The sequence below is a fragment of the Martes martes genome, assembly GCF_963455335.1.
Source record: "Martes martes genome assembly, chromosome: 16".
Taxonomy (NCBI): Eukaryota; Metazoa; Chordata; class Mammalia; order Carnivora; family Mustelidae; genus Martes; species Martes martes.
The window spans coordinates 62,105,056-62,126,013 of NC_137904.1; the positions used below are offsets into that span (position 1 = coordinate 62,105,056).

General features: G+C 59.6%; 1 protein-coding gene across 2 annotated transcripts; it reads left to right on the top strand.

Moving 5' to 3' along the window:
- On the top strand, positions 1-18,034 carry C1QTNF1 (C1q and TNF related 1). Of its 2 annotated transcripts, none has more exons than XM_080827125.1 (5): positions 1-86; positions 5,396-5,492; positions 12,744-12,906; positions 15,238-15,377; positions 15,952-18,034. In XM_080827125.1, exons 1-5 carry the CDS (start codon positions 45-47, stop codon positions 16,500-16,502), a joined length of 993 nt encoding a protein of 330 aa, XP_080683251.1. In that variant the 5' UTR covers positions 1-44; the 3' UTR covers positions 16,503-18,034. The 2 variants fall into 2 exon arrangements, with proteins under 2 accessions (XP_080683251.1, XP_080683252.1); XM_080827126.1 differs by having other exon boundaries at positions 12,747-12,906.
- Positions 18,035-20,958: the final 2,924 nt, after the last annotated feature.

Below are 20,958 nucleotides of genomic sequence, written 5' to 3' on the forward strand. Positions count from 1 at the left end.
GTTCTTCCCGCGACCTGGCTGGGAGGAGGCCCCGCCGCTGGGAGATGCTCCAAGCCCGAGAGGCCGCTGCAGGACGCGGGCTGGAGGTAGGTGGGGGCTCCAGGGGGTGGGACGGGACGCAGGGCTGCTCTGCTCCTGCTCCGGGCTTCGGTCGCTTCGGCGCGGTGGTTGCCAGAGCAGAGTGGGAGGGGCCAGGGTGGCAGTGGTGGCAAGGGGCAGAAAGCCTGGGAGTTGCGGGGCTGGTCCTGCGGGCGCCGAGAGGTACCGTGCGGGCGGGGGGCGGGGGGCTCCATCACCCGCTGGGACGAGGGAGCAGGGGCTCTGTGGCGGCCGGATGCTGTCAGGAATGACTGTGCCTGCCTCTTCTTTGTGGACTGTGTATCCCGCTGCACCCTTCTCTGGGTGTGAGAGGAAAAGGAGTGGTACCCGGGGCCCTCCGTTCAGGTGGGGGCCCCCAACCCCGATACTGCCTGGATCACCTCAGAGACAGGTTTGCCCAGCCCTGCCGGGGGCCCGTTTGGACCCCACACAAAACAGGAAACGCTGACTTGGGCTCCCGCATCGGATGGCCTTGGTGTTCTGGAAGGGATTCAGCGTGGACAGGAGACTATCATGTCCCTTTCCCTGGGGACCGTCCTGAGCTTCCTGAACCACTCGAGAACCACCCCTGGCCTGGGGCCGAGTCACCCAGCTGCCGTGCGCCTCTGGACCTCTGTGTCGAGACCCCGCGTACTGCTCTGTTGTTCTAGGCGTTCCACGGGGACGGGTGCGATTCCCACTTGCCCCGGGCACCCACATTGTGTTAGGCTGGTTCCTAGCATGCTGTCTCCTGGGCAGCCCCGTGTCCTCTGTGGGCACGTGCGGGCCCTCCCCGTCCGCTTGGAAGGGAGGGAGGGAGCGGCCTCCCCCCGTGACCGGTCGGGCTCGTCCATCTCACCGGGTTTCCAGGAATGGAGGTTAGTGCCACACACTGGAGCTGCTGCTTCCCGAGCTTTGGAAACGAGGCGTGTCCTGAGAAACTGAGTTTTCTCAACCACTAGCTACATCCTGGGTCCCCAGGGGAGGATGTGAGGTCCTCCGGGGCTGCCAGGCCTTTGCTTTTTATAGAGCAGGAAAGCACGCAGTCAGCCCCACATGCAAGGTTGCAAACAGATGCACTTGACCGTTGTGTGCGGCAGGGAGAGGCCTGCCCCATGTCCCCACCGGCGAGAGGAGGAAGGGGGGGATGGGGGCTGAGGCTTGAGTTATCCTGTCCCGTCTCCCTTCCCCACTCTCCCTCTCCACCTGAGAGCTGAGAGGAGCTTAGGGTGAGTGCTGTGTGTGCGTGTGTGTCCCGCACGGCAGGCGCTGGGGCAGATGCGGATTCGATTCTCCTCGATCCTATCAGCGGCACTCTCAGTGCTGAAGAGCTCAGAGAGGCTCCTGACTGGCCCACGCGCACTCGTGGAGGATCCCCTTGGAGGGCCGGCATCTCAGTGCCCGGAGAAGGAGTGTAACTTGCTCAAGGGTCAACAGCTCTCCAAGCCAAGGCTGATCCGCCTCCCAGTTGTCCCCGGAGAAAGCGCCCCGGGGGCAGGAAGGACAGCCAGGTTCTGTTTCCCAGGGACCCCGCCCTCGCCTCCTATTCTCGCCCTCCTCCCCCTCCCATCTTGAGCCTCTTATGATGCCAAGGGCAGTGCTTCCCATGAGCAAGAGGTCAGGGAGACAGAGAAATGCGGGTGCAGGAGGTGTTGGGGGCTCCCCCGCGGGCCAGAGGGACAGGTGTAGCCAGCCAGCGAGGGGCGCCCGCGCAGGTGGGCAGTGAGAAGCTGACATGGTCCCAGAAAGGCGCACGGCCAGCTCCCTCTTCATTCCTGGGGTGTGAACCTCTCTATTCAGGGCAACCAGCACAGCATAATTTTTTTCAGAACATGCTTCTTTCTGTTGTTCTTCCTGGTGCCTCCGGCCCTCCTCCTCACCCCCCCCCCAGCTGTAATTAGCATGACTCATAAACCAAATATTCTGGCACTGAACTTCACCCACCAAAACAAAGATGAAAAGAATTTTGTAGATACAGTCGCGCTGCTGGGCGTCCTCACCGGACATGAGCTTGCCCTTGGGGCTCTGTCTGCTGGGACCGGCCCCGTGTGGGGGACCCTGTTCTGGAACTGGGGGCGGCTGGGACTCCAGGCCCCCGGGGGGCGGCGACGGCTCACCCAGGGAAGGGAGAGTGGAAAGGTCCTCGTGCCTGAGGCCATGTTGCCGAGCCACCGGAGAGGAAAACGGGCGTTTCAGAAGCAGCCTCGCCTCCCGGCCCTGAGAGCCCATGGATACTTACGCGGAGGTGATGCCCCCCGCCCCCGCGCTTCGTCTTGGTGGCGTAACTACTGCGTGGGCCTAGGGTTATTAATTTTTTTTTCTTCCTGTTTTTACCTGCTGAAATCTGTCTTCTCTTTCTTAAAGTCAAGTGAGACAAGGCAGTCCCCTGGACAGGACCGTGGGTATCCCCCTGACTCCACACTTGGTCTGCCCACTTGGAGAACAATCTGGAAAAGAATGATCAAAGCCCGCACAAGGCGCTTTGGCCCTCTCTCTCGGGGCAGCCCAGAGAGCCTGGGACTCGGGATTCTCGGGGCCCTGCGAGGGGATCCGGGCCTGGGCCCTGCGCTCTGACACAGATGTGCGCAAGCAGGCTTGCCCGCTCCCTTCCTGCTCTGCAAGCTCGGCTGTGGGCTTCTGCTGTGACAATGGAGTGGTCCCGTGAGCAGGAGACAAGAGCTCCCAGCATCCTTTTTAGCCTCTTATCCTCACCCATGCTTCCTTCCAGGACCGGGCTTAAAGTGGGATCGGTGTGGACAGAAGCACGGAGGCCCCCTACTGCCCACCGGGGTGTCTCTGGCTTGCCCTGCAGGCCCCTGGAGTCAGCCTCGTCTCCAGCCAGTCCTCCCGGGGCGTCCCGCCCTGTCCAGGATGGCTGTCGGGTTGGCTGTGGGCCAGGCTGGGCCTCAGTGTCTGACCATCTCCCTGGCTCCTGTAGGAATTTTCCTTGAAACAAGACGGAGCAGAGCTGGAGACTGCGGGCAGGGAGGCTGGATGCGAAGGGAGGACGGGAAAAGAGGCAGACAGGCAGGGAAGGCAGTGGGGGAGGTGGGGGAGTGGGGAAGTCAAGTCCTTGGCGCCTGGGGCACGGTCAAAGGCTGTTGCTGGCCCCAGTTAAAGCCATACTTGCGGAATCTCCCAAAACCTTTGCCTGAGGTTGCACCCCCACCCTAAGTGGGGCCATCTGGTTAGCAGCCACCCTCTACCCTGGGGACCAGGGAAGGAAGAAGACCTTGCCTGGGAGAGCCGTCAGCCCTGGTGGATTTGCAGGCGAGGGCAGGCCAGAAGTTGGGCTGGGCCCTGCAACTTTGCCCTGCAGGTTTCTGGGGCTGGTCTGTAGATGTGGGGAATGGGGTGTGCGCAGAAGCACTCGGGCCCTTTCTCCTTGCGAGGAGTCTGAAAGTGGGTTCCGGTGAGAGATGGGTGGGTCTGGGTGGGTTTGGGGGTGGCCTGGGGGCTCTCAGGTCTTTTGGCATTCAGGACTCCCTCCTTCCCCACGAGGGTGCAGCCATGAGAGCAAGACGCATGGCTCTGTGAAGCGGCCATGAGCTTGGCCAGAGGAGCCCCTGAGAAGGAGGCCTGAAGGGTACGCAGAGCTGGCCTCGGGCCGCTGGGGAGGTGAGCGGGGCCCTAGGCCACCTTCCCCTCTGCGTTCCCTTCTTTGCCCCCACATTCTCCAGTTTCAGCTCCTTCTCTGCAGGAGCCCCCGCTGGAGTCTCCACCCAAGCCTGACCCCCAGGCAGACCCCCAGGGATGGGCAGACACAGAGCACCCATGCTGCCCACTCCCCCCCCCCGACGCCAATTCTGTACATCTTTGGTTCCTGCTAGCTGTGCTTGGCCACGGGTCTCTCCGGCTTCTGTCGGAGCCGCACATCGGAGTGCACTGGGGGCCGGGCGTGGGCGTCCCTGTCCTTCTCCTTTCGGAGCTCCCCAGGGGGCTGTGTGTCTCTACCCTGTGAAAGCAAGGCTCTCAAAATGCTCATTCAATGGGCCACACTTCCCGCACCGCTGACATTTTGAGGGAAGGGGTGGGGGGGGGGCGGTTCCTGGTGATTTTGTGCCTAAATCCAAAGGAATTCAACGGTGGGGGGGCAGGGTTTAAGGTGGCAGCCTGGCGACAGGGAGATCTTAGCACGTGGCTTCAGGGACCATGGTTGTCATGGACGCCCATGCCCCGTGTCGTGCGGTGCCCGACACAGGTGCTCAGTCGTCGGCTGAATGTGCGCGAATGGAAGGGCTCGGCTCGATGTTCAGCTCCCGCTGAGAGAGCAACGTAGGTGGACGCCCAGAAAGGCAGGAGCCTCAGTTAGCCGTTGTAGGGAACTTCTGCCAATGATGGGGCTGCTCCTGGGCTCATTAACTCCCTGGCCGTCGCATAGGGTTCCTAAGGATGGGAGCAAGGACTTGGCTTCCTCGGTCCCACGGACTCCGCGGCAAGTACCACCAGCGAGAGGCGTGTCAGGGACAGAACAAATCCCCCCTCCTAGGGAACAGTGATCTCTCCACCAGGCCCGACTCTGGTCCAAGTTAGGTGGCCCTCCCTGGCCTAACCCATATCCATGGTAACTCCAGGGGTTCTGCTCCCCCGGGGGGCCCGGGAGGGGGGAGGCTGTATCTCCTTGCTGCGCTGTGTCCCCGGCCCCCACCTCATCCATGGAGTTTACACTCCAGGCGGCCCTGCTTGTCCGCAAGCCCCTCCTCTTCGCTTCAAGTCAGACCCCCTACAATACACAGAATGCTCTCTGAGTCCCCAGGGTGGGGTTCATTCGTCATTGTTCCAAGTGGAAAATAGTGTGTACTTAATGCAAAAAAGTATGTGCCTGCTAGAGAGGAAAAAAATCAGAGAAGCCAAAATAAGAAAATGGCAAACATGCCTATTTTCATCACCCCGGGGATAATTGCTGTTAGCAGCCAGGTGGGTGGCCGATCAGATCGGCGGCCGGGTGCACGGACGTGCGCTGGTGTGTGTGTGCTTTCAACTCAGCCTTCACTCATCGGGGAGATCTCTCTGATTAGCGGAGAGGCGTCTGTTAACCGAGGTCGCTAATTGGCACTGCCGGCTGGAGCTTCCCCTCCCCCCAGGTGCTTATTTACTTATTTACTTGCCTTTGCACAAAGCACGCTTCTCCTGGTTAGGTGACTCGTGACCTTGGTAATGGAGGCAAGGGGTCGTAGCCCGTAGGAAGCAGACTGTCTGAGCGCAGATTAGAGGGAAAGATGACTGGATGGCCACGCCAGGATTCAGCCTTGCGACGACGGCACTCCAGAGCCCACCCTGGGTCACTGTCCCCCTTCCCTCCTCTCTCCCCAAATAGCCCCACCCAGGAGCTAGAGGGAGATTTGAACGCCCTGAGGCCCTAGCAAGAAGTGTGGGATCCTGGAGTCCTGTTTGCACGTTGGCTTTGCAGAAAGGTGAGTGTGGAGTTCCATCAGGGTGGGACATCAGACGTCCGACGCTGGGGACGGGTGGGACAGCAGACACAGCTCCCTGGGAGGGGCTCCTGGTCCGAGGGGCTGCCTTCCTGGAGGGGTGCCCTCAGGCTGGGCTCTGAAGAGCACGTGCTGGCTGGAGAAGGTGGTGGGGGAAGGGACAGAGAGAGGAGAGCCTGCGGCGGGTCTGGGTCTGGGAGCAGAGCAGTGAGCAGCTCCAGATGGCTGGAGCGGGGCGGCGACGTGGCCAGAGGCAAGACAGAAGCCAGGTGGTGAAGCTCCAGGTTTAAACATTTTCCCGATTTTCACGGAAAGCCTTTTAAGCCCCGGATGGAATTCGCATTGGCAGTTCTGCCAGGTGCCTCTGGTGAGCAGGTGGGAGGACGGAGGAGAGACAGAGCATCGGGGGGCTGAGAAGAGGTGACTGGCCAGGGAGGAGAGGACCGGAGGCCTTCGGGGGGCTGGGTGACGGATGAGAGGTGACAGGTGCGTGAGAGGCAGGGTCTGAGTGGCCCCTAGATTTCTGGCCTGGGGCCCCCACGTGAGCGGTGGCTGTACCCTCAGAAGTAGGTATGGTGGGGACAGGAGCGGAGTTAACTGGGGGTTCGAGGTGGGAGAGCAGGGGGCCGAGCAGAGAGCAGTGTTCAGAAGACAGATAACCCGAGCTGTCTCATGGAAATCTCTGCCATCATGGAAATGTTTTCCAGCGGTGCTGTCCGAGAGGGCAGCCCCCTACATCGTCCTGGTGTGGCTGAGAACCGAATTCTTCATTTTGCTTAATTTTAACAAATTTAACTGGCCCCAGGGGCTAGTGGCCACATTGTTCTGGGGGGCATGGGCCGATCACTCCTCAGCCAGGCCGGCGTGGGGACAAGGACTGGGGAGCTGTCACTGTAGGAAGTGACAGAAAATTGTGTTTCGAAGGGGAGGGCCTGACGGCCAAGGCCACAGCCTGGGAGACACCGGTCTCTGAGGGGGAGACGGTGAAGGACAGATGTTGGGGGACAGGCTGAGCCGGAGCGGGGACCAAAGAGAAGGAGGCCAGCCTGGCGCTGTTTGCACGCTGAGCTAAATTATATTCGTGACCGAGAAGCCACTAGGTGTGGGACAACGTTCTATCTTCTGCCATGCTTCCTCGGGGGTGTCTGTGAGATGTTGGGGTGATGTTTAGGCCCCAGAACGGAAGACACTAGTACAGCTTGTAAAGGGACGGGCTTGGGCCGCGGCATTCCCTGGCTTCTCTCCTTCCTCGTCTCCGGAGCGCAGACCCCGAGGGCGTCCCCGCTGTGGGGAAGTGGGCCCTGGGCCAGGCCACCTGCAGAGCAGGCTCACGGCACAGCACGAGCCGTCGGGGCTCTTCTCTCTCCGGCAGTTCTCAAAGCAGGGGCGAGCCTGCAGCCCAAGGCCTGGCAGCTGGGAGGTGATCTAAGGACAGTGCTCTAGTCAAGGAGGTCTTTGTTTGCACCGGGACCGACTCAGAGCTGGAGAGGCTGGGCTGGCCAGGTGCCCCCGGAGGCCCGACGCCTGCAGCCCACGTGGTCCCGCTGTTTGCGGGGCAGGGGCGGAAGCCAGGTGAGCCTTTCCTTGCCAAGGCACCTTTGTCCCAGGAGAGGTGGAGATGTTTTAGGATTGGTGGGGGGGGGGGGGGCCTCTCGCCTTCTCGTTTCTGTACTGTTCTGTCCCGAGCCAGGTGTCTCTGCTATCCAGGGAAGAGGGAGCCCTTGCTTATTAACCAGGAAGTAGCCCCCAAAAGACTCCATCTCCATCCCTGGCCATGTGCTTTGGAGGTCACCAAATAAACACCAAGACCTTAAAAAAATATATCCTCCTTCTCTAAGCCCGACAGAAGCTCCCTGGAGAAGGGAAAAGAGAGATTCAGCGAGTGGCATGGGCTCCAGGCAGGAACCGACCGTAGTGCCTTTAATAAGGGGTCCTGGTGCTCCCACCGCTGCCTCCTTTATGGGGGGGGGGTGGGAAGCAGGGAGGGTCTGGGGCCAGCTGCGCTGCCGGGCTGTAGAAGGGGAAATCCGACCTTCGGTGGGCTTCTGGAATCGGCGAGCACACGTCGCTCATCACCTGGAAGTCCCCCGGCCTCCCTCCTTCCTGTCCCCAGAGGAGTCTGGTAAGAGGAAAGTTAGCGTGATGAGTGGCTTCTGGGGAAGGAAAGCAGGGGTCACGTGATGGTCATCAGGGTCCGAGGGACACCCCAACACGACGCGCTCTCCTTCCTGGGCACCCCGGGACCTAACCCGAGCAGGCTTCCTGCAGCAGCTGGAGAGTTCTGAGCTCCCCCGTGGGAGAGTTCCCCCAGACGTCAGAGCGGAGAGAGGGGCGGCCTTGGAGTTTCCTTTCTGGCTGGGAGGACGCTGGGGAGCGGGAGGTGGTGGGAGCGGGTGTGTGGAGGGGGCCCTGGCGGTGGGAGCGCGGTTGATGCCACATGGAAACAAGGAGGGATCCCATGCCATGCTGAGTTGCATTCTTGGCCTCGAAGCCATCAGGTGTGGGAGAAAAGTCCCATCTTATGCCAAACTTCCCTGGGAGCCACGCGTAAGATTTTCGGGTAACGTCCAGGCCCTAGAAAAGCCAGACAAAGATATTTGTCTTGGGTGTATTGAGGTCTGGGCCCCAGCCAGAGCTCCTGGAAAGCATCACGTAGAGACAAAGGGTGGAAAGGAGGAGAGACCTTCAGGAGGTATTAAAGGGGGTGGGTGACTGATCCGATGTGGCGGATGCAGGAGAGGAAGGAGCCCAAATGACTCCCAGATTTCTGGCCGGCTGCTTGTGCTTAGCCTGGCCTCCTCCCCCGCTGATGCCATCTGGTCCCACAGCCCTTCCTGCCATGATCCGAACGCTCTGTCCAGCATGGCGGCCACCGATGACCGCCCCCGCGGCTCGGGATCCGGCTGGTGTGGCCGAGGCCCTCAGCTTTGAATTTCGTTTTATTTAATTGGTTTAAAACGAAAGACACGTGGCCCAGAGGCCCTCTCCCTGGACCACGAAGGTCTTGAAGCTTCGTTTCCCGCTCACCACCTTGCCCCCGTGCTCGCCGTGCTGTCTTGAGCCGCGATCCAGCACCCGTCCGTCTCGTCACTGGACGGTCGTCTTCTCGAGGTCAGGGAGGGAGTTTAGTTCATGGCAGGATCGCTCCCTCCCGAGCTCCGACACAAGGCCGGGCACATCTCCAGCCTTCGGGGAGCCAGGCCCGTGCGAGATGTTCTGGTGAGAGGGAGGGAATGGCTTGTCTTCTAAGCCGCTTCTAATCCAGGGAGGCCCTAGGCTTCTCGCCTCCCAGAACAGCTGGTCACCCGCTGAGGATTAAGGGAGAGGGAAAACCATGTTTGTAAATGCTTTTGCCAGATGGCCCTGGTCTGGGTGTGGCATCACGGACAAAGGCAGGCATGTGGCCACCGGGCTCTAGAAGTTTCCTGGCTGATCCCAGGCAGGGCAGCATGGACGGGGGGTGGGATGGATCTCAGACAGGGACGAGGACGTGTTCTCTGACGCCGTAAGTGGCCCAGCCCCCCCTCTGGCACCCCCCAGTCCTGCAAAGGGGGTTCTTCCTTGTTGGGGGGAGGTTAAGCTGAAGCCAGAGGGGAGGTCCGAGGGGAGAGCAGCCGAGGGCGGTGGGCCTTGTGGGGCAGGGAGTAGGAGGAAAAAGGTGGCCGTGGAGTGGCCGTGGGATTCGGCAAATGAATTTCTTCACTGCGTTTGAGAAAGACAAGTCAGGAACTTGAGTCACGTTGCAATTGGCCTCAGATGCCTTGACGGCAAGGCAGCCTGGAGGCTGGACCGTGTGGGCCAGATGGTGAGGGTTACACAGCGCTGGCGGAGAAGTCCCGGCGAGGGGAGCCTTCCCGGCCCCACCTTTGCTGGGTGCAGCTTGGTCTTCTCAGCGACCTTCCTGGGGGGGCAAAGCCTCGGCCTCTGTAGGTGACTTCATTTCACTGGAAATCGCTAAAAGTGATTTGGAGCCAAATTTGGTTGGATGTTGGGCAATGCTGTTTTTGCCCAAAAGTGACTAAAATGATCATAATGTCATGACGCTGGCGTTTCTGTGGGACTTGGTAAAATGGCTCTTCAGATATTTTTGGAGAAGGAAAGATTTCACTCAGGGTTTGCTTTGGCCCCGAAAAGGAGGCTCTTGAGAAGAACCCGGCACCCTCTGTCACCGTTCACTTTGCCAGCCCGGTGCCTCTGACTTCTCGCTGGGTCCACCCCACTCATCCCATCACCCCGAAGGCCCCCGTCCCCAACGCTTCTGATCGAAGTCAGGAAAATCCCTTCTTATGTAGGAAAAGACATACCAATGTGCCGAGTGGTGCTCCCGTCGGGGGTTGAGCCCTGAGCTTCAGCCGGGGCGGGGAATTCTGCCTTCCCAGCATACGTGCAGCAAAGCCCGGAGATGTTTTTGGCTGTCCCAACTGGGGGCGGGGGGGTTGTCAGTAGACTACAGGGCACGGAGTCGGGGTGGCTGGTAAGTTTCTTGCAACGCACAAGACAACCTCCCTCAACAGTGAGTCAGCCCCAAACGCCAGGCGTGTGGAGGTCGAGAAACCCTGGGGACAACAGAATCCGATTCATGTGTGTTTGTGGCTACTCCCCGACTTTTCCAAAATGAATATATATTATTTTGGATTCAGGAAAAAAAAAATGTTTGAAGAAAGGAAAACCTCTTTTCCTTTCAAGTGATGCAAGCCTGGCATCTCAAGGAGGGGGGAGAAAAGAGTCATTATTGAGGTGCCAAGGAAAAACAGGAAATACAGAAAAGGGGAAATAAACAACGTTAGAAAATGCCACTTCACAAACATTTGTCGAGGAGCGATCAAATTCAGGGTGCTGCGGGGCGCTCGGCGGGTCCAAGAGGAATGAGACCGGGAGGTCAGGGTCTGCTGTGCACAGTCTTACCGGCCAAGCAAAACGCTGCAGGACGAGGCGACAGGAAAAACACAATCTGAAAGGAGGACGGAGAGGTTTTGGCAGCTGAGGGACGGGGAAGGCCTCGGGAGGAAGAGGAGGCGCCTGAATCGGGTCTTGAGGACCGGGTAGGATACTGATGGGATCGACAGAAGCCTGCTGAGGTCAAGTCCACGGCCCTCCTCCAGCCCCCGCTTACAGGTGGGGCGGTCTGAGGCTGATGAACTTCTCCACATCTCTGTTTCCTCATTTGTGAGTTCGGTATAAGAATGAATGAATGTCGTCTCCTTGAAGGATTCACCGCAGGCCCTGCCGAGGCGGCTGCGGGGGGCGGGGGTAAGAATGACGGATGAGGAAGCGTTCTCGACCTAACCCTGACTTACGAGATCAGAAGAGTCCATTGAGATGATGCCGGGAGACTCAGCATTGCACTTGGGGGGGCTGTGGGTCCTACGAGGCTGGTTTTTAATAGAAGAGAGGAGGGGAGTGGGAACTCCTGGGCAGGGGCAGGATGTGTGCGTGTGGACAGGTGCCAGGAGTTTAGGGGAGGGGCTGGAAGCAGGGCTCGAAAGTATGGTCCGAGGCGGAGGGGAACGGGCAGCACCGGGGACTTTCCGGGAGTGCAGACCCTCGAGGCCCCGTCCCAGACCCGCTGGATCAGAATTTGCATTTTAACCAGATTTCCCAGGTGGTATGTGTGTACGTGAAAGTTTGCAAAGCAGGGAGCTTGTGCACAGGTCGAGACGTGCTGTACAAGGCGGCCAAAGAGTGGGGACAGACTAGGGTGTCACCCATGCTCTGCCAAGGAGAAATGATGGCTGGACAGATGGACGGTTGGACGGTTGGACGGATGGATGGATGGATGGATGGATAGGTAGATAACTTTAATATATATTTTATAAATTCACATAAACACAAACAGTAGAGATTGAGTGAAGGGGCTGGTCCAAGTAGTCTCTTGGCCACTGGGCAGGTCTCTGGGTCCTGATGCTTAGGACGGATGGTTGGTTGGTACAGAGCCCAGAGGTGGGGAGGCCCAGCTGATCCACTCCATGCGGAGAACTGAAGACCCAGCAGAGGTGTGGAGGACAAGGGAGGAGGGGGTTTCTGGGGAGGTGACCTCCCCAGCTCAGAGGCTCAGCACGTGTCTGGGGATCCACCCAGAGAGCCTCTGGCTCCCGCTGTTCCTGTCCCAGGCCTCGGGTTCCCAGCTCTCTGCCTCCCCCATGCTCTCCTAACTTGGCACGGGGGCTCTGGCAGGGAGGGCTCCCAGGGCAGCCCCTCTCCAGTGCCACAGCAGCGGGCCCACCGACGTGCAGAGTAAAAAACAGAGCCCCAGATTTGACCTGCGGAGCTCTAAGGCCGTGCCCCACCAGCTAGAAGTTCTCTGAGTGACGGGGTGTTTGAGGGCAGCCCGTGGCCTCCCCCAGCCGATGGAAGGAACATCATCTGCATAGACTATTACTGACCAGAGAAAGAAATCTGTCTCGGGATTTAGCTGTCCTTAAACATAAAAGAGGAGTTAAGGGACAATCAGATATTTTTCTTTAATTCCTTTCAAGATGCGCCTCTCACTAGCAACCTGGACCCCACCGGTAACCTGCATTCAAGCGCTGGGGGTTCTCCCTCCCCCAGACCTCCGTCCCTCACTGGGCTGCTGAGAGGGTTGGACTGGTGTCCCCACTGGGCCTGCGAGGTGTTGAACCATCCCAAGATGGGGTGGGATTGACCAGTTACCTACCCCTCCCACACCCGGGACGTTTCCCTGCCTGCCCGAAACAGCCAGGCACGTGGGACTGCCAACGCCAGACGGCAGAAAAGGCTCCCCGAGTTGGCTGGGGGAGACGCCTCTAGCGGTGGAAAGGGGTGAGATGTTGTGCCTATTTGAAGTCCAAGCACTGCCCCCTAAGGGGCTCCCTGGGGACCCATAGTGGACACGTCTTTCTAGAAGGACTATTCTCAGTACCGGCTGAGGGGCTGTCCAGGGCTTCCCCCGAGAGCTCCAACGCCAGCCCAGGGGTGGCACGTGGCTGTGCACGTGCATGTGCACACACGTGTGGTGGTGTGAGACTATGTAGGTGTGCGAGTGTGCACGTGGGCACGTGTGTGTTGAAGAGTGTGCACATATGTGAGTGTGCACGGATGAGCGTGGGGAGAACGTGCGGGTGTGTGTGAGCGTGCGTGCACGTGCGTGTGGTCGCCCTCCCTGAAGCTGCGGTGGCTGAAGCCTTCGGGGGATCGTGGGTCAGGACCCAGCTCGGGTTTGCTGCTCCGCAGGGCCCGCCCCAGCCCGAGTCCTTCCCTGGGTGTGTTTCCCAGCAGGCACCAGGACGATGGGCTCCCGGGGACTGAGACTCCTGCTGGCCTGCGGCCTGTTGCTGGCCTTCGCCTGTGGCCCGGCACTGGGCCGTGTGCCACATGGTCTCCAGGAGCCTCCGGAACAGGAGGGGACCAAGGAGCCGCTGCTGGACCACGCTGAGAGGTGAGAGACAGGGAGGTGCGGAGGCAGGAGCTCGGACTCGGTGGGTGGAACCTGGGGTCCGGGGCACCCCAGGGGGCTCGTTCAGGGCTGGATGCGAAGGGGCCATAGCCGAGGCTGAGGAAGGGTCCTTGCACACGCTGGTCCCAGAGGACAGACCTGACGCTTCTCCTCTTGGTGACCCTGGGGCCTTATCTGAAACTGAGGACGGTGACTCATCTTGTTCTAACCCCAAAGGGATTGGGTTTCTGTAAGGTTTTGCAGCCATATCCTTCGGTAAAGACTTCTTCCAAACTGCACCCCCCGCCCTCCATTTGTCCTTCTATCCTAGTTTTGTCCTTTGAGAATATCTTCAGGGCTCTGAGTGCTGCCTGCAGGTGTAGGCAGGGACACGGCCGTGAGCTGGCCCAGGGACCCTGACCATCTGATCAGGCTGCCGGCGGGAGAGGACTGCCAAGGGCCGGCAGAGAAGGGGGTTGCTTTTCTCGGAAAGTCATGAATTTCTCCTGAATGGCGTCATCTTCATGGATGTGACCTTCGAGAACGGAGACTTCAGGCTCTCTGGAGTATTTTGTAGGGAGGCACAGGATGCTTAGGATTTCTCGGGAAACGGTCACGCATCAAATGTGAGGTCCTAGACACCTGGGAGCTAGGCTGACGCTTTGAATTTCTTCATTATTTTGAGTTTTGGGCTGACTTGATACCCAAGGCTTCAGGCTATCTTCAGAGCGTGATACGGGACACGCTGACATCCATCATCTCCTCGGCCTCCTCCCCCTCCTCCTCCCCCTCCTCCTCCTCCTCTTCCTCCTCTCCTCACTTTCCATTCGATGAACACCGAGTGCCCACTCTCGATCTGGCCGTCTGCTGGGCCCCGGAGGAACGCACAAATGACGGTTCTGGCCTCCAGGGACTCTGAGGCTGTGGGGATGCAGACACAGCTGACCCAGGGCCCGGAGGAAGGCTCTGCAGTACAGGTGTGCCCGCAGTGCTGGGGGCGGTGGGGGAGGTGGGAGAGACTGAGCACGGGAGCGCCCCCATCTTGAAGGATACCTGGGCCTGGGGAGCATCCCACGTGCCGAAGGAGGGTGTGACCATGCCAGGTGGGCCTGGGGTCGTGGAGCTGGTACTGGAGGGTAGGAAGGGGAGGGGAGATGAGCCTGATGGGGAAGGGTCTCTTGTGCACTTGATCCTACAGGGAGTCATGAGGGATTATCTTGAGGGGGTGGGGATGTCACGGGGAGGGTTCGATGTCATGACGTTCCAGAAAGAGCGTTGGGGGAGGCAGAGAACAAGAGAGATGGCAGGCGTGGAAAGGGGCGGATTCCAGGAACCGCAACGGTCCCCCAGAGATGGGGAGGCCCCAGGGCCCAGCTTCCGAAGGTGCCTTCGTGAGGGGTGGGGCTGACCCCGGGATCCTCAGAACGTGGTCGTGAGCCCAGAGAAGCCTCTTGAATGAGCCCGAGGGTCCATTCTGGGCGACTGGTGATGGCACCGTGAAGAGGGTTTGGAAAGAGAAAGAAGGTTCTGGGGGCAGAGTGACGGGCCGACACTTGGACACATCACCTTGGTGGGGCTTGCTGACCATAGATGGAGACTTCCGGCGAGAGGTGGGGGGCCACCTCAGAGGCCTGTGTTTAGGGGGTGTGGTCCATTTCCTGGATTGTCTGGGGTTTAAGAGCAGGAGCAGAGGTAGAGAAGGAAGTGGCCACAGAGAAGGAGGGACTGTCTCTGAGACGTCCGGGCTCTAGGGCGGGAGCCGGCAAGAGCCCGTGCAGCACAATGCAGTGCCACAAGGTGGCAGCATGGAGCCGCCAGCGGCCACCCCGCCCGCCCCGCGGTCCTTCAGGGGTGGGTAGTAAACAGTAGAGGGGAGGGTCCAGCCGCCAACGCCGCAGCTCAAGGGAGTCCTGAAGACGGAGCTGAGCCCTTGCATTTACAAACGAGCCATCTTAATGTCCCAGCTCCTGGACATCGCATGAAGGGGACCTGCGGCTTGGTCACACATCATGTGAAACCCCTCCCGGAGGGGCACATCTCTCCAAGCAGACTGCGTTTTGCGGGGGCCTCAAATTATCGGTGTTTTTGTACTCATTGTTTCCATTATGAGTACTGGCATGACCAGAAGGCAGAGCTCGTGCTGAAACTTCCTGGAGGGTCCCAGAGCTTGCCCAGAGCCAAGGCTGTCCCCGTCCAGGGAAAGTGAACGCCGGCTGGCACGTCCAGGACAGAGGGAAGGCGTGCAGGTAGACCAGACCCTCCGGCGGCAGAAGTGAGAGGAGGTCCCAGCTCCGAGAGCTCATGGCTTTCCCTGTAACACCTTTATTCCCTTAGGGATGAAGAAAACCATGAAAAGCACAGCCCCAGGCCGGGGGAGGAGGCCGTAGCTTCCCCGTGCTTTCGCTGCTGTGACCCTGGTACCCCCGTATACCAGGCTATCCCCGTGCCACAGATCAACATCACCATCTTGAAAGGTCAGATGGCCGTGAAGCCAAGGGGACCTTCCCATGGACGGGAGGTGGGGTTGCTCTGTGCTGAGCAAGGACAAGAGGCAGTGGGTGTAGATGGCTCCCACAGGGCCGGCGCAGAGGCAGGCTGTTCTCTAGACGTGCAGGCTCTGCCCCCTTGCCAAGAGGAGAGACTGGAAAGAGGCCCTCGGGACCAGGGCCGGAGGAGGGTTTCAGCCCTGGGGCTGCACCTGAGCCTCCATAACCTTTGTTTACAGACTCGGTGCCCCGCCCCCTCCGCCCCCAGCAGGGCCTTCTGACATGCCCCCAGCCCCAGCCCCGTGGTCCAGATAACCCGGCGCAGCCCTGCGGGTCCCACCCCAGAGCACTGGGGTGAGCCCGCCACCTGCAGCTCGTTTGCTCCGAGTCCGCCGAGGGCTGGCCGCAGTACCTGCTGCCTTTGGACAAACCCCCGTGTTCCCTTCTCTCTGCCGGGACTTTCCAGAGGGGGAAAAGCAAATGATTGCCTCTGGATGACAACAGAACCATCCTCACGGCTGGGTCAGCCGGCCTGACGCCGCGTGTCTTCCTGTCCCTTTAGGTGAGAAGGGTGACCGGGGAGACCGCGGCTTACAAGGCAAATACGGCAAGACCGGCTCTGCGGGCGCCCGGGGCCACGTGGGCCCCAAAGGGCAGAAGGGGTCGATGGGGGCCCCCGGGGACCGCTGCAAGAACCACTACGCCGCCTTCTCGGTGGGCCGCAAGAAGCCCCTGCACAGCAACGAATACTACCAGACCGTGATCTTCGACACGGAGTTCGTGAACCTCTACGGCCACTTCAACATGTTCACGGGCAAGTTCTACTGCTACGTGCCGGGCATCTACTTCTTCAGCCTCAACGTGCACACCTGGAACCAGAAGGAGACGTACCTGCACATCATGAAGAACACGGAGGAGGTGGTGATCCTGTACGCCCAGGTGAGCGACCGCAGTATCATGCAGAGCCAGAGCCTGATGCTCGAGCTGCGGGACCAGGACGAGGTGTGGGTGCGCCTCTTCAAGGGCGAGCGGGAGAACGCCATCTTCAGCGACGAGTTCGACACCTACATCACCTTCAGCGGCTACCTGGTCAAGCACGCCGCGGAGCCCTAGCCCGCCGGCCCCGCGCCGCGCCCGCCGCAGCCCCCCTGCTCCCCCCACCCCGCCCCCAGGCCTGGCTTCCCTGCCCCGCCGCCCCAGCTTCGGCCTCCTACAGGACGCCCTCCACGGAAGGGGGAGCAGGAGCAGCTGCGCTTGCCGGCCACGCGGGCTCCCGGGTGGGCTCAGCGGGCAGGCACCTGCCGGGGCGGGGCGTCCAGCTCCCCTCCGTGCGCAAGTCCGTACGCGACCCCGCGGGCCGGCCACCACGTGGCAGGGTGTCCCAGAGTCATCCTTGCTGCCCGTGGCTGGAAAGACCGAGCGGAATGCTGAAGTCTGTGAAAGGAGGAAAGTAAGCCTTGTGGGAAAAGGGAGGTGTGCGTTTTGGGTCTCCTCCGGCTGTACTGGCTCCCGGGGGAGGCTGTTCTCGCACGTTCCGGAAGACCTGAAGTAGATGCTGTGGGCCACGGGGAATGGGGTGGAGGGCGCGGGGACCCTCTTAGGCCACGGAGGAGCCTTCCTGGCAGCAGCTGGACTGACACCCACGTCCTGGGGCACCATGGCCTTGCCCGCGGGTCTCGGGGCTGAGAGAAGCAGCCGGCTCGCCGGGGCGCACGGACTCCTGACAGCAGCCGGGGACCTCAGGAGCCGCGGGAGCCGCAGATGTTTCTACGGGGAACGCGGCTCCGTATAGCCACGGCCCGGCCGTCCATCCTGGCACGGCTCTGCTCCACTCCCCCACGCTGCCCGGGAGCCCTGTGCAGGGCCCTCATGCCGGTGACCCTGCTGTCAGGACATCCCTCCTCCCAGACAGGTCGGCCTCCCAGACGGGTCGCCGTCCCTCCTCCCAGACGGTCTGCCATGGAAGGCACTGGGACCTCCGTTTTGTAGCAGGGTCATGGTTATATACTATTTTCTACCAAACCTCCTTGCACACCATCTCCCAGCCCTGTTTCCCGGCGGGTTCAACACTCGGCAGTCCCGGGCCTCTTCCCCAGGCCTCTTGGACCAGCAGCCTGAGACAACACGGAAGGGGCTTCCATTGGGGCCCGAGCGGGGCAGAGCCGGAAGGGGCTAGAAGGCTCCCGGCTACTGTCTCGGAGGCCCTGTGGGGCGCCATCCCTCTGCCCAGGGCAGAAGGCATGTCTCAACCACGGGAGTCCGAACCCTCTCTCTGAGGCGGGGTGTAGACGTCTGCCGCCTGGAGTTGGTGCTCTGGCCTGTGGCTGGCTTTTGCCGGGCGGCCCTTCCCTGCCTCTCTCCATTAACGTCAGGGCCAGAGGCCCCATCCTACCTGCTCGGGCCCCTAAGCCCCTACAGGAACCTTCCTTCCCACCACCCGGTGACCCTTGGTCTTGACCCCATCCCTCTGCTCTGCCAGGGCCTGGCCACCGGGTCTGGGGTCTGCACATCCTTCCCTCTGAAGGGTTTCTGCTGGTCAGACTGGAAAAACGGTGTTTCTCTGGGCCTGCCGGTGCTCGCCCGCGCTTCGTGCTGTCCCGATGCTCTTTCAGAAAACATTAAACTTGGATCCACGTGTCTCAGCATCACAGCCTCCTCAGTCTGCTCCTTGAACCAAACCCTCTTCCTTCCTCACCCCGTCCCCGCAGCCCCCCTACTGCCCGCTGGGAGCCTGGGGGCACCCGGGGACACAGCTGGGCACAGGCTGGGCCCTGAACTGCCTTGTGGCTCACGGGAACGCGCTCTACAGGCTGAGCTGGACATGGTCTCCTTGGGCACCCGGTGCTTCCTGGAGCCAGTGAGCGGCCGGCGGGCGGGCCAGGGTGCCAGGGTCCCGGGGCTGCTGTGACAAATGGCCAGAAGCTCGATGTCTTGAAACAACACACATTTATTCTCTTGCAGCCTTAGAGTCCAGAATCTCTACACGGAGGTGTTGACGTGGCCAGGTTTCCTCCCTGTCTGTAGGGAAGGACCCCTCCCTGCTCCTTACGGCCTCCGGTGGCCCTGGTATTCCGTGGCTGGTGGCTGAGTCACTCCAGTCTCTGCCTGTCTCCGTCTTCACGTGGCTTTCTTTCTCCCGCCCGCCACACCTCCCTCGCCTTTCCCTTGTTAAGACACCTGCCATTGGATTTAGGGCCCCTTCTAAACCCAGCATCTCCTCTCGAGGTCCTTAACGACATCGGCACAAGACCTTATTCCCAAGTAAGGTCACGGTCATGGGTGTCAGGGGCAAGGACTCGGATGTACCTTTTGGAGGGGGGGGCTGCAATTCAACCTCCTACAGTGACCTGCAGGCTCGAACACCCCCGCCAAGAGCTTCCTTCACGCTCAAGCAGCGAAGAGCAGATGTTCCTCTCTCTTCTCCCCACGGCTTGCCAACTGGGTTAGCGGCCAGGGCCCCGGCCTCGCCGGGAGTGAGGAGGCTGCTCTGATTCTCTGGTGCCAACAGGCTGGCAGCAACAGGTGTCCTTCTCTCGCCCGGTTCTAAGATCAGCCCGTGCTCAGCCCTGGCTGGGGCCGGGCAGGAACGGGCAGACACTGCAATTCTGCTCCCAGTAAGACGGAAAGCAGCCCCCGCTTCCACAGTGCCACAGCCGTGCACAGAAGCAAGAGCCTCTACCGGCTGGGGGGAGGGGCTGAGGGTGTTCCCCAGAGAAGCACGAAGGAATGGGTCCGCTCCCTCCAGGTGCCCCAAACTGCTCACTTTGATAGGCCCCTTCCGCGGAGCCCTGACCTCGGCTAGTAAGGCCCTGAAAACCGTTCCTGGAAAAGACCTGATAAACTCACCTGCAAAACCAATGCTAGTGTTATAGCAAAAGGACTTAAAAACAGCTGGTGACTCAGCCAAAGGAGATTACTGTTTAGGCTACAACTTTCAGGACACTCTGTAGCTGGGGTGGGAGCGGGGAGGAGTGCACTCCTCATCCTATGGGATGTGTGTGTGTGTGTGTGTGTGTGTGTGTGCATGAAAGGCGACGGCAGGATGGCAAACGGGTTTTTTGGGGCCATACTAACGGGAATAAAATGAGACCTCCCAGATCATGGAAAAACAACAAGAAAAAGTTAACAGAAAATAGTAAAAAAACCAAGATGCCTCCAGATGGCATCCCTACCTTACACCATATACAAAAATTATCTCGAAGTGGATCAAAGTTCTCAAGATAAGGGCTAAACGTACAAAATGCTGAGAAGAAAGTATGGCTGTAAATCATCATCACCTTGTATCAGGCGGTAGTTTCCTAGATGTGACACCAAAACCCAAGTAATCCAGGGGAAGTAGATAAATCGGACACTGCCAGAATTTAAAATTCTGGACTTCAAAGTACATGACTAAGAAAGTCAAGGGACAACACGGAATGGGAGAAAATATTTGTAAATCGTACGTCTGGTAAGGGACGTATATCTAGACGACATTAAGAACTCTTGCAACTCAATGATTAAAAAAAATTAAAGAGAGGCAAAGTTCCTCAAACAACGTTTCTCGAAGAAGACTGACAAATAACCCAGGAGCACGTGAAAAAGACGCTCGTGCCGTTAGCCACCAGGGAAACACAAGTCCAAACCACGGTAAGATACAACTCACAACCAACAGGATGGTTGCCATCAAAACGACACATGTGGGCAAGGATGGAGAGAGGCTGTCACCCTTGGCCACGGCCGGCCGGAACGTAAAATGGTGCAGCTGCTTCAGAAAACAGCCTTGTGCTTCCTCAGGACAGTAAGCATAGAGCTACAGGTGACCCAGCAAGTCCGCTTCTAGGTGGATCCCCGAAAGGAACAAAAACATTGTAGGCCAATGTCCTTGGCAGCATGATTCACAATAAAAAAAAGCGGAGACAATCCACAAATGTCCTTCAGGTGAGGAATAAACGAACAAAATGGGGTCTGTCCGTGTGACGGGACAGTACTCAGCTATAAAGAAAGTCCAGACACCTGCTGCATACAGCACAGACGACCCTCAAACACAGGACGCCAAGCGGAAGCAGCCGGTCCCGTAAGACCACGTACTGTATGATTCCACTGATGTGAAACGTCCTGACCTGGCCAATCCGTAAAGACAGAAAGTAGATTGGAGGTGTTCAGGGGCTGAGCTGTGCGGGGAGGGCGTGGCGCTAACAGGGACAGGGTGTTCTTTTCAGAGGGATGAAAATGTCCTAAAGCTGGTGACGGGGTGGTCATGCCACTGTGCGAATGCACTAAAACCAAGAACTGCATGCTTGAAACGGGCAAAGTGTATGCCGTGTGGATTATATCTCGGCCGTTACAAACACACACGCTCACACGCGAACTAGAATGCCTCGCCCTTCTCTGTTGAGGCCTGGGGAGCCCTGGAGCTCCAGACGGGTTGACTTCCAGGGCCAGGCTCATTATTCCGGGTGTGGCTCAGGAGGAGGCCGGGGTCCAGGGTTCAGGGCGTTGGGATGGGGTTGTCAGGCTTAGTTCTTCCAAGAGCTTTATTTGACAAGGGTTCTGGAACCAACTGTTGGATGAGATCACACAAACGCAGGAG